Raw genomic sequence first — 13,450 nt, forward strand, 5'->3', positions numbered from 1 at the left:
TTCAAATGGCATCTTTGTTTCCTTTCTAACTTCTTCCTGACAAAAACAGTATCTTGGGTCTTGCCCTGACCTGGATGGCCCAGGCTAGTTTGATCTCATCAGATCTCTGAAGTTAAGCAGGTTAGTATTTGAATGGGAGATCACCAAGTAAGTTGCTAGGATTGCTATGCAGAGGAAGGCAATAGCAAAACCACCTCTATTCATCTCTTGCCCTGAAAACGCTGAGCAGTTGGCATAAGTCAGCTGTGACTTAATGGCACTTTCCACACCCATCTTGGGCCTTGTCTTGCTGAGTATGGCAAAAAAATCAAGACAGCAAATCTTTAGCAGGTCTACTTAGAATCGTACTCAAGTCTACTCAATGGGGCTTACTCTCAGGAAATTGGTTTTTAGGATTGCCTGGCAAGTGTGCAGAGATTATTGCAATAAATCTTGCTGCAGAGATACAGAAATACATTCAAGTTGTTACTCCTTTGACGCAGCCATTCAAGACAGTATTCTCTAGCACTGCTGTAGCCTCGTCCACAGTGCAAGATTTTGTACAAATTACATGAGGGTAGGGTCACCTCACAGAGATGAGCACAGATGTGTCATGTCAGCACTAGGCTCAACTGCCATTCTACCTAGCAGCTCCCCTCCCTAGTCCTTACATGAGGGCATTATTGAAACTATAGAAAAGGAAGACTGCCTCCAAAGCAAAAGGCGTAACTCCACAGGACCACGGCTGCAGTCTTAAGAATGATTTCCTGAAAGTGCAGCCCAGTGAACCCCTACTCCTTAGGAGGTGGTGGGCTCTCCTTATTTGGAGGTTTTCAAGCAGAGGCTAGATGGCCGTCTGACAGCAATGCTGATTCTGTGAACCTTTCTTACACGTCCAGGGTAATGCCAATCACCACCAGAGTAAGGGAGCAATTTTCCCCAGGCCATTTGGGCCAGAGATATTGGAGGGGTTTTTTTTGCCAGCTTCTGGGCATGGAGCAGGGGTCACTGGGGCTGTGGGGAGGGAGGTAGTTATGAATTTCCTGCATTATGCAGGAGGTTGGACTAGATGACCCTGGATGTCCCTTCCAATCCTATGTTTCTATGACTGTATGAATAAAATGGGACTTGCTTCCAAGTAGACCTTTCCAGATTTTATTTGTCTACTGTCTGCCTGTACAAGTTTAAATCTGGGGTGGTGTAAAAAGACACACACAGTTTCATTTCTAAGAGTAAGAAAACCAGCTTCAAATATACAAAGTGAGATACCTGTACTTTATGCTTCCATTTGGGTTTTGTATTTAATACATTAACCATGAACTCCAAAACAGACTTATGAGCTGTACTCTAGGGCAATGTTTCCCAACTCTTTTTCTATGGAAGAACCCCTAAATTAATTTTTCAAATCCCAGGAAACTTCTACCTATTAAAAAGTTTATAGACCAGAAAAAGTTGGTGGTGGGGAATGCAATTCAACTACTGCTAAGTTATTGTCAAGAAATTTTATTTGTACAGAGCTGCTACATGTGCATACAAATACACATACACAAGTCAGCTTACATTGTAAGAAAAAAATGAAGCCATTTTCCTGTCTTTTTGTATGGCTTATCTTTTTTTTTCAAATTTCAAAATATTAAACAAAAATAGTTTTCTTAAACATCAAAATAACATTCATATCCAAAGTCAATATAAGGTTTACTTTCAGTGTGATATGTGGGCTTATTTTTGCACAAATGTGAATTCTTGCCTGATTTCCTGTGAAACCTCTGGTGGTGTCCCAGGGAAACCCAGGGCTCTGCAGAACCCTAGTCAGGAAACACTGCTCTAAGGAATGCACAACTGGGAGTCTAGGACTGCCCCCCTCCCCCGCATATATATATATGGAAATATACACAAGAGACAGTGCTGGGTAATATCCTCCCTCCTCCTTGGAGGGTGTTACAAGGTGTGCACCTGTCTGAAGCCTGAGCATGATCCATATATAGGAGTGTGCAATCTAGATCTGGGAACCAGCAAAAAAGTCTGATTTTTGTTAATCTGGCTAAATCTGGCTTTCCTGAATCAAATTAGAGAATCCCTGATCTGATATGGGAATAAAAGATAATTCAGGAAATGCAGCTTCAGCCTCTGGGCTTCTCCAGTGCTTTTTTTTCCATGACAGGTGGGAGAAGGGAGGGGGAGGGGGAGTGAGGAAGAGGCAGAAGGGAGGAAGAGTAAGGCAAAGAGCGGGGGTGAGTTGCCAATCCATGTAGGAGCTCTTTTTGTCTGGCGAATGTGATTCTTGGAGAAGGAGAAAGCCTTTTTCAAAATGCCTGCAAGAGTTGAAAAATCAGGCTTCGCTCTGAGCAGCCTTCATTTTGTGTGGTCTGATTGTCCCTTGTTTCAGTTTGGTTTTGGTGGAATTCGTTGGTTTGACATGATTTTCTGGTTTGATGTTGGTTCCCGTTGCTTCACTTAGGTTCTGGGAGGATTCCATTCCCATGCTTCATTGTGGTTCTGTTGGGCTCCCTCTTGCATTTGAGAGTGTGCCTTTGGCCAGTGGCTGCTTTGCCCCTGTGTGTTTCTGCATGGAAAGTTAGCATTTTTTTCTTGCCATAGGAAACAAATGGAGAGTGGCTCAGGGACCCATAGAACTGGACACTAGGGTCCAATCTTCCTGAAATATGGGGGCCTTTAGTGGACAGTCAGGAGTAGGAGCCCTGCAAATTTGGCTGAGTACAACATGATTCTCTAGCCATCCGTGATAGTTTTTAATTCCTGTGCAATCCTGGGATTTTATCCCTACCCTTCTGGGGCCTTCAGGAATTGATAACAGCTAAGGACAGAAATGTTGTATGTGGGATAGCAGATGTTAGAATGACTTTTGGTCATTATCAGAGTCTGATGGGCCATGGCTTAGTGGTCGAGCATCTGCTTTGAATGCAGAAGATGCTGCGGTTTAATCCTCTGCATCTCCAGCTAAAAGGATCGGGTAGGAGGTGACGTGTAAGATCTCCGCTTGAGGCTCTGAAGAGCCACTGCCAGTCAGAGTAAACAATAATGATCTCAATAAACATAGTATAAGGCAGCTTCATATAGCCAACTATATTTTGGATGGGGAAGGATTTTTTCTCCAGACAGAAAATTGTCTAGTAACCTGGAGGTGAGCAGAAGGGCCTGAGAGACAGCCCCTGCTGATAATGTACAGTGGCTTTACTCAGTTGCCTGAATTACATCCAAGGGAATGAATGTTTTGCAGAGTGAACACTAGTTTGTGGGAAGAGGTGATTAAACTTCACCAGACCCTTTCATGACTAATTGGATAGAACCATGCAAAAACCTGGTAGCGCTACTGAGCCAAAACTAAGTCCCATTGATTTCGATAGGGGAGACGTTCACTTTTACTCTGACCATTGAAACCCAAAGTGTTTAGCTTTGGCTGGATTGTGCCACTGGTTCTTGTTCTCTTCTTTGCCTCTTCTGTCCTGTGGTATTTTGCCAAGATGATTTCTCTCCTTGTTTTAAAGGATGCATCCATTCAAGTAGAGCTGATGACAGGCGAGAAGGATGTAGAGCCGATGGGTGGTAAAAAAAGGAGGCTGGACAGCATCCCAAGTAGCGAGAGCTTAGCAAGCTCTGGATTTCTGGAAGATAAAAGCTTAAGCGATGTGGAGGAGGAAGAGGAGGGTAGGTATTCATTCTTTTTTCTCCACAGTTGATGATATTTTTACAGCACACTCTGCATCTGTGACATTTTCTTTCTCCATTTATCACCCTCATAAACATCCGTGGGAGATACTTAGATCCCAGAAAAGATGGTTTAAAATAAGTTTATTTACAGCATTACACAATCCAACAGGAAGGTATGTGACTGTTTCATTGGGCTCTTCCTTATCCTTGGGAGAAGTTTTCGGCAACTTGCAAGAATTGTTTTTTTCCCCCTGACTAGTAAACTGAGCTGCAGACATTCTGTGGAGTGCACATAAACTACTGACAGAACAAAGTCACGTTAATCTTGCATGCGTTGGATTCATTTCAGATGCTGATGATTTTTACAAGTGGCCCCTCACCATGGAAGATCTAATTTCTTACAGTTTCCAAGTGGCCAGAGGCATGGAGTTCTTGTCATCTCAAAAGGTTGGTGTCATCCTGAGCATTTTACTCCTCCAAAAGATACTGATAAGAATACATAAAGACAGCATTTTGTTGTCCTCCCCCCCATCCCCCTCATTTTGAGGGTACTAGGAAAACAAATAAGTTGGGTTGTTGAGCTCAAGGCAGCCCACAGCACATGGCAGGTGGTCTACTTTTAGACAAGTTATACAGGCCTCATTTTACATAAGTTGCTTGTTCAGCGCACGAGATGTCATAGCTCCTATAGCAAGTGCCCGCTATGTAGAGTTGGAACATGGAATCTCAATATGGTGACAGGTCTTAACGAAAGAGGCACAAGGGGAGGGTCTCCACCATTGGGAGATTCGGTTTTGGCAGCATCCCCATGACAGGAACATAATTTAATTTAATTTATTCAATTTATACTCCACCCTCCCCACACCAGCAGGCTCAGGGCGGATCACAACAAAGCTTAAAAACACATGTGCTGCTCTCGTAGCCATGGAGAACATGGCCTTGAATTAGTGAAGTTGATTCCAACATGGAAATTTATAGCATTCTTCAGAAAATTTTCTTTTTTACAGATTTGGGTTTGGGTTTTTTTGCAGATTTGGTCATCCAGTTTGGATTCCTGGAGACAGCTGTGCTCTCTGGCAGGTCCACAATCCCAAACTAGCTGGGGATGGGACCGATCCTAATTCATTTTAGTTTTTATGTTGTTTCAAGCTATATGAACTACAGAATCTAGAACAGTTTAATGCATCTCTTTGTAATGATTTACACATTAACGGCGCAACTTTTTGAATTCTCAAAAAGCATCTGTTTGGGAAGCGGCCTTGTATTTAAAAGTTGCAATTATATGCTAAATTAAAGGCAGTTTCATAAGAAAATACAACAAATTGAAAATTGCAGAAAAGATGCAAGAAGCTTGTGGTGAAAATTAAGGAATTGCAGTGAGGTTGTGCAACTCTTTTCTTATAGTGCATCCATCGTGACTTAGCAGCCAGAAACGTCCTTTTATCTGAAAACAATGTCGTGAAGATCTGTGATTTTGGCCTTGCAAGAGATATTTATAAGAATCCTGATTATGTGAGAAAAGGCGATGTAAGTCGGCACGCTGCTTATTATTTGTCCTGTTGTTTATCACACAGAAGCACTTGCAAAAATGTTCTCTAAATGTTTACATTCCCTGCACTTAAAAGGCCCCTGAAAGCCACCGTGGATTTTTTTATGTGAAGATGAGCAATCCAGATGATTTGTATACACAGGGACCGTTTGCATCCTCCCCAACAATGCTCGGAAATGCTCCCCAGGCTTTGCTTTCTGAACAGTTTACGTGTTGATATTTGCTCCTTGGCTAGCCTTGCCAAAGAAGCTGTGAAAGGGCTTAAATTCTTTGTGCAAAAAGAAAGTGGAGGTTTGCCTTTTTCATCAGGGTTTAGCTGGGCTTAAATTTCAGCCAGAGCTCATCAAAACTTGGCCCCAGAACCAATTAACTCGGTTCCAGAACCTGTCATCACTTCTGGGCTCACCAAAGAGCCTGTGAATTCATATCCTTTGACATGAAACTGAGAATAATGCCAACAGTCATCAAGAGGTCTTGCTAGTTTGGAAAACCTCTGAAGGGTTAAGGAGCAATGTCTCAAGGGGGTGTCCCTAGAATGGAATAAGGTACAGCATACCTAATCCAAAGGTATGTTCTGTTTCAGCAATTCCTCAACCCCGTACTGGATCCTTGCTAATACTATGTCTTTGTAAACTTATATTCATTTACCCCATGACGTTGTTTTTGGAAGTGTTCTTGACACTGTGTGGAAATGCCTTCCCTTGTCCTTGCCACTGATTGTACTAATCTCTCACTATGTAATCCGCCTTGAGTCTCTGTGAGAAAGGCGGAATATAAACAAACAAACAAACAAACAAAATTATTCCACTAGTTCAAGAAAAAGCACTTCATCTAGGACTGGGTACAGAATTTAGCATTCTGAGAACCTTAGTATTCAGCTTTTTATAAAATGTAGCCCTTTCGCTTGAAAGTATCTGAGAAATGCTTAGCAAAATCTCTAAGGCTGAAGTGGGGCTGGTTCCCGGCATCTCCCCTTGCTCCTTCCAGAAACAGCAGAAGAAATGATGCAAAGTAAATTGCAAATTGGCTTGATTTGTGTAATTTACACACAATGCAAGGTTCACCTGTTCTTATCATTACCATGACATAGAATAATGATATCTTTATGTAAGCATTTTTAGACCACTTTTATCCCCAGAAAAGTTCCAAATTACAAAAACTAATATACAAACAAAAACAAATAAAACTGGGTTGGTCTGGGTCCTCCAAGATGATCATCACAGGCTCCAGGTTGTGATGCCCGTGGCTGGCAACCTCTGGAGGATTGAGGGGCAGAGATTGCAGAAATCAGTGTTGCTCAACACTGTGATGTACCCAGAAACGATGACTTAGCATTGCATAACACTACGAATGTTCCAGTTATACCAAATCTCCTCAAATTTACGATAGACATTTGGGAAATTCCTAGAGTATTGCACAACGCCATGCTATTACTTCCAGGTACATACCTGGAAGATATGCCAGAGGGAGCCTGGGGGCCCAGATGCCCAAGCCCTAGCCAAGAGCCCTTTGACTCCCGCCCAGGCACTTTAATCTCTGGCCCTGCCTCACCAAATCTTTGTGCTAGTTACAAACAAGGCTGCCCAGAACGACTTCTACTTGGGCATCAACTAAAGCCCAAGTTAGACCTCCTGGAAAGAGCTTCCTTGCCTCACAGTGGCAGTGCACAATGAGGTGACTGTGTAGTGCAATATCGCATTTTCCCAGGACTTACAGTGCCAGAGACAAGCTACCCTAAGGGCTTGCACAAACTCGTTTTATTTATTTAAATACTTATACCCCACTTCTGCACATTAAATCTCCCCCAGCGGCTTAGAATCTATACCTGTACCTGTACCTATACCTATACCTACAGAGAATCCACAGAAAATAAAAGCTTGTGCAAGAATTCACACAGTGCTATGTTTCAGTTTGCATGAAAAGATAGTTTAACAGGCAGAACATCTTTTCACTTTCCTCTGGCATACGCTGTAAAAGAGTTCTTTTATGAGCAGAAGACACCTTCTGAATGCAGAATAGCATCTGCAGATCCAACCCATTATGTTGTTAAGTCAGTCTAGGTTACTTTTCCTCCTCACTGCATAAGATCCATGAAGATTGTCCTTTCTGGGGAAACCCAAATGACAAGCAGAGCAATCCTAAGCAGTTCTGTCCAGAAGTACATCTGGTTGAAGTCAATGGAACTTACTCCCTCATTCTTAGGAGGTCAACCTAAATCTAATTCTGTAAAACAACACATGCATTCAGTGGCTAATTTTTGAGTTCCCTGAGCAATCTGGATCCTTTGTTTTTGTTACAGGCACGTCTGCCCCTCAAATGGATGGCACCAGAGTCTATATTTGATAAAATCTACAGTACTAAGAGTGATGTTTGGTCTTATGGAGTGCTGCTGTGGGAAATATTTTCTTTAGGTAAGTAGCAGTCACATTTTAAAAACAATGTTAACCTACTCTATCCTAAGATTCACAGATATAAAACCAACATCTAATATATTAGATTATATTGTGCAGTTTATGAAAGTCTTACGTGGTCTGTTTATTATTTTTACTAGAATTGTTATCGTTCATGTCAGTTTTTGCAGTCCAGCTCTCCTCAGTCAGTCCATCACCCTGTACAGCAGGCTGCTTACCTGTTCTTTATAAGACATGGTTGTAGGATTGCCTCGTTCCTGTACCCTCCCATTGAGAGGGGGGTATCTGGCACTTACCTCATGTCTGTTGCGTGCTTCTCTTCACATGCGTTCCTGGCTCTTGCATGATGACATCAGTTCCAGAAGGGACATCATCACGCCAGCCACAGAAGAGCTCCTGCGCTCTGCACAGGGCTGATTCAGCCCAATTGGAGCCAAAATCAGCCCCAAACAAAGAATGGGAGGACTCCTGCAGCTGGCACAATGACGTCACTTCCGGAATTGAAATTGTCATGTCTGCTGGGAGCGCACATGCTGCACTTGTTCCCGAGGTGCCAGCAGGTGGTGGGCGATCTCCAGGGGGCTTGCCACCTTCCCTGATGATCAGTGGGCAACAGGGCAAACTCTTAGGAGGGAGGAACTCACTGGCAGGCAACTGGGAACCCTACAGGGTTGTCAACTAAGCCAGGTGAGGCCTGGAGAGCTCCCATACTTATAACTTATCTCCAGATTGCAGAGATCAGTTCCTCTGGAGAAAATGGCTGCTTTGGAAGGTGGACTCTATAGCATTATACCCCACTGAGGTCCTTCTCCTCCCTAAACCCATCCCTCCCCAGGCTCTATCCCAAATCTCCAGGAATTTCCCAACCCAAAGTTGGCAACCCTAGTATAAGATCTCAGCTCTTGTTCCAGAATCACTCCTATCCTCCTCCTTTCTCCCGAATGGCTTATCCACTGTCTAGAGACCAGGCCTGCCTGTACTCATGGGCCTCCCCTTGTCTTTTAAAGGCCAGCTTCCTGGATCTCGTAGGAGGGAGGGCCTTCCCCTATGAGCTGGAGTTCTGATTGGACATTAGCTCTAGCCTCACACATCCCTCTTTTAACTGTTTCTTTCCTTGTTTTAACTCCGCCATTGCCCTCCTAATCTCCAGCCTTCTGCTGGGTAAGGTCTGAGTTGCTGACTCCTGGCCAAGTAGCCAATGGGGTTCCCACTATGACTGGGACACTGCTACCTAGTGGGGTAATTAGCTGCCCCTCCATTAGTTTCACTCTGCCCCTAGTGGGAGTGGGGGTACCCCAAACCCCTGGTAGTCCGGCGCTGTGTTTTAAATGTAGGAAGTAAGAGTGTCAAGTAGATGTTCTACCACTAAGCCACAGCTCCCCGCACCCCCAATGCATACAAGGCTTGGGCAATAAGGCATAAATAATCTGTGTTCAGCAATCCTCTTGCTTAAGAACTTAAGAAGCACTTTGCTGGATCAGAACAAGTTCCTCCTAGTGTATCTACCTAGTGCAGCATTCTTTGCAAAGATTTCAGTGGCTACAAGAACTGGATGGGCCTCTGGAAAATGGCCCCTGGAAGAGGATAAGAACACTTGTTGGGGATGCTTTAGGCTGTTCCTGCATTGGGCAGGGTGTTGGACTGGATGGTCTGTAAAGCCCCCTTTCAGCTCTATAATTCTATGAGTCACTATACAGTACGTGTTGCATGCATAGATAATCTTGCTGCACTTAATGAGTTTCCTATATATATATATATTATACTTGATTAGTTAATGATAATTTTTGGCAAATGTCATGTGCCATTTGACTATGACTACAGCAATAGTTCCTCAAGAGGAAAAACTATCTTGCAAGATGCCCTGATGCCATTGAAGTATACATTATCTGTGCTGGGGTATACATTATCTATTTCTTCTTTTCTTTTTATTGCCTGATCCTGCACTTTGTTCTACAGTCAAGAATAGCAGTGAAGTTAATAAACCCACAGATCCATTAAAATGATTATTATAGGATTTGGAGGGGGGAGTGCACACCACAACTTATAACCCCAAGTTTCCTGTCTATGCTATTCGACTTCTCTTCCCTGAAGTGGTGTATGAGCTTAGTTTGTTAGTTTGTCAGTAGTACCAAGTTTGGTTAAAATAAGGATTGCTGTAAGCAAACAAGATGGCACGATGGGTAAATTCATTGTTCTTAGTGGCAGTACTGATTCCCTCCCCAAACACTGACACAGGTGGATGCTGATGAAGTTTCATATTCTACATAAAAGAGTAATTAGGGAATATGTAATAATAATCCTCCTAGCAGAGTTATAGGAATTTGTGTTCAGGAGTTGATCCCAGAAGATATGGGATCTTCAGCAACATTTCCTGCCTGCTTTAACAAAACTTTCCAGCTTACCTTGAAGGGCACAATATATAGAGGAGAAACAGTCCTAATTCACATGGACAACAGCAACAACAGCCGAGAATAGCCCAGACGCTTCTGCAGAGCCACTGGTATTCTCCAGATTGCAATGACAGACAGCAGCACTTCGTATGAGAGGAAGGGAAAGGGGTACGAGGGGCAATAACAAGCACCTACAATAACCCCTTGGATCATACAATGCCAGGCCTTTGCCATTCCCAGCTGCTTCCTCCTTACACTAATCAGTGGGGCTCATGGGCAGACCAATGGCAAAAGCATCTTCTCAGCATGAACTAGAGCAGGGCATCGGAGAGGAAAATGCTGAGTGAGGAATTTTTTTAAAAAAATGCAAAATGCAGGATACAAAATCCATCCTGCAAAGGAAACAACAATTTCATTCATCAAAGAAGAATGGGAGGAGAGACAGACACAACAACAGAGGAAGTCGGCCCATGCCTGTATTTCCTTAGACAAACAGTCTTTTGGGTAGTCTAGGATATGTTGCTGGGTGTGGGGGGTGGAGTTCTCCCCTCTAAATTAACTCTTTGTACCCTGGGAAAGGATGACCAGATAGAAGTCTAAGCTCAGGGAAAGGATATAGAAAATATAAAGGCCTTACTTTAAATTAATGGTGCTCCTAAGCTTAAATGTTTCATGGACCTCACCCAGTCCACCTATTACAAAAAGAAGAGAATTGGTAAGCAAAAACTTCAGAGAAAGGAGATGGTAAGGTTAAAAAGTAGGATGATCTGAAAAGGGCAGAATCTTGAAAAACTGAATCTTTTGGTACTGAAGGTTTATCCCCGATGCTGTACTCAAATTATATTCAGGCCTGTAATTATGAACTTCCCTTATTAATTATTGAGGGAAATAAAACTGTTTTTCCAAGTCGTATCACAATGTCATTTGGGAATTGTTGTGCACAGAGTTGTTCCATGTGGAAGAGGAATGAGCAGTTTGGTGGCTGGAAGCAAGCAGGCTGTCATGGATATAGCTAGAACTTTAGGAGAACTGTTGCTGGATTTGACTAAGAAAGTCATAGCAGACAAAAACAGAGCTTGTCCAGCCCCATAGTGACACATGCCACAGAGGCAGTCTAGAGGCCTAGAAAAGAACAACCTTAAAACAATGGAGAAACACAGTTGTATAGCCTTATGTAGATTTGAAGAGCTGCCTAACCCATATCAATAGATACTATGTGTTGAAACCCAAGTGCAGAGAGCTTCTGAGAATGGCAGGAATATCAGCTTAACAGAACTGAAGATAAGATTCAAGGACAGAAGTATTGGTTGAGGGCCAAAAGATATCCATATGAGAAACTTGTGATCACTAATTTTACAAAGATGAAGATGGGTAGTTGTGTTTGTCTGTAGCGGTGGAAAAGAGCAAGAGTCCCGTAGCACCTATAAGACTAACAAAATTGGTAGTAGGGTATGAACTTTTGTGAGCCACAGCTTACTTCCTCAGAATTTTACAAAGACTTAGTTAAGATAAAAAGTAGCAAGAATGAACTAACAATTTTTATATACTTTAAGGAGCTGTTTCAAATATGCATGGTGTTTGCATGGTGTTTGACGTTATAACTAGTTAGCCAAGAATGTGAATCCTTATCAACTGGGACAGTCAGGAGATGGTTCTGATACCCTATAAATATGAGAAGCTGAATTCATCGGGAGGTCCTTCCTAGAAGGGGCTCCTTGCCTGTGACCAGCTAATCTTTGAGTAAGATACTTTTTTGGACTCATGTAATTGTTCTCCTTTAATGATCCTGGGGCCCTACAATGGCCCCCTTCATACCCAGAGATGCCAAACTCGCCGGGAGACTTCAAAGGCACCCTCACCCAACAACCTTCCCAACAAAGACAAGAGCAGAAAATAGGAGTCTTTTAAGTCTCTTTTGAAGCAGCAGCAAATCCAGCAAAAATCCACTCTCTCTCACTCCAAATCTCAGCAACAGCTCCTCCCTCTCCCTCTGTCTACTGGAACTAAAAGCCAGAGGCATCGAGCTGTGCCTTATATAAGATACGCTCACATAGAGCAGAAAAGGCCTGCCTGACAGAGTTTGGAGGGATGAGATTGGTGTTCCCATGGCTACAGAAGGCCCATCTCCCCCCTGCTCTTTGCTCTCATAGAACAGAATGGGAGATCTCAGGATGGTAGGGAGAGCTGCCTATCAAGGTTACGTGGGCTAAGATTGGTGTTTCCATGGCAACAAAAGGTCTGCAGACATTCCAGGCCTATGTTGCCTAGGGAATCAATGGATCAGCACCGGCCTGTCTGGCATCACGAAATATTCGTGAATCAAACTAATCAGCCCCCAAAATCATGGATTTTATGAAAAACGCAGCCCCATGAAACGCATTTTCGTGATACACGAATCGGCCAATTCATCACGAAATTTTATTCGTATTTTGATTTGTGCCAATGTCTAATGCAGACGTCTTAAAGTGATGGTGTGCCTGGCCAGATACCGAGTTCAGTCCATTGGTTTGTTGTTCAGGAGGATTTTTTCCCCTTAGCTGGTCATACAGTAAGTCCACCGACCCACTTCCAGCTTTGTTTTTGTAAAGATCAGATGAAGGTTACCATGAAGCATAATGTGCTTTGGACCATATGCAGCTTTCCTGGTCTTCTATGATTATGAGTAATTGCTTAACAGCTCTGAGGGCTAATGGACTCTGGCCCTTGTTGTACAAATCAAATCAATTTCAGTTATTGGGAAGGAAGGCTGATTTCCCAACCAGAGAGAGCAAAGGGTTAAAGTAACCAGGCTCCTACTGAGTATGGTCAGCAGCAGCCTCAGCCTCCAGGACTGAAGAAGGCCAACTGACCAAGTGCAAAAGCAGGACATCACCTTGAAATGCCTTTTGCTAATGATGCTATTAAGTACAGATGAAACAAGAGAATCCAGATAAGGGCGGCCAGCATTACCTGTTATAAGCAGTGAAAAGGCACATCGCAAGCCCTGAAATTCATTGGCTGTCCTGTTTTGGATGCTCCTGAAAATGGCTGGAATCTCTTAAATAAATTCTAAAGCACAATCCATGCTCCCTGCATATTACTCAACAAAATAGAAAATAAAAGTAAAATATGCTTACTTTAGAGGGAATTGAGAATGCTCAGCTGTTGAAAATTGTTGAAAATTGTTCACAAGTAGTGAATAAGAGAATTACATTAAAATTATTCTTTTCTAGGTGCATCTCCATACCCAGGTATTCAAATAGATGAAGATTTTTTCAGCAAGTTAAAGGAAGGTGTACGAATGAAAGCCCCAGATTTTGCAACAGCGGAAATGTAAGGGGGCTGTTGAATGTTGTTTTGGAATGAGTCCTAAGTAAACACTGCATGCATGTAACAAAACCTCAACAGCTTTATCTTCCCAAGTCCAAGTCCTTGGAGTGGGTGGCTGGGGTAGAGCATGCCTGTTGCAAATC

The 13,450-nt window shown here is 43.0% G+C and overlaps 1 protein-coding gene across 1 annotated transcript in view; it reads left to right on the forward strand.

Annotated features, from left to right (window-relative positions):
• FLT1 (fms related receptor tyrosine kinase 1) overlaps nt 1-13,450 on the forward strand; it is a 151,702-nt gene that overhangs the window by 123,879 nt on the left and 14,373 nt on the right. Inside the window, exons 21-25 of the mRNA XM_054973761.1 lie at nt 3,486-3,645; nt 3,998-4,095; nt 5,053-5,175; nt 7,497-7,608; nt 13,211-13,310. Of these exons, the coding sequence (XP_054829736.1) occupies nt 3,486-3,645; nt 3,998-4,095; nt 5,053-5,175; nt 7,497-7,608; nt 13,211-13,310 (593 nt within the window). The remainder of the gene's footprint in view (nt 1-3,485; nt 3,646-3,997; nt 4,096-5,052; nt 5,176-7,496; nt 7,609-13,210; nt 13,311-13,450) is intronic.

The sequence above is a fragment of the Eublepharis macularius genome, chromosome 3 (assembly GCF_028583425.1).
Source record: "Eublepharis macularius isolate TG4126 chromosome 3, MPM_Emac_v1.0, whole genome shotgun sequence".
Taxonomy (NCBI): Eukaryota; Metazoa; Chordata; class Lepidosauria; order Squamata; family Eublepharidae; genus Eublepharis; species Eublepharis macularius.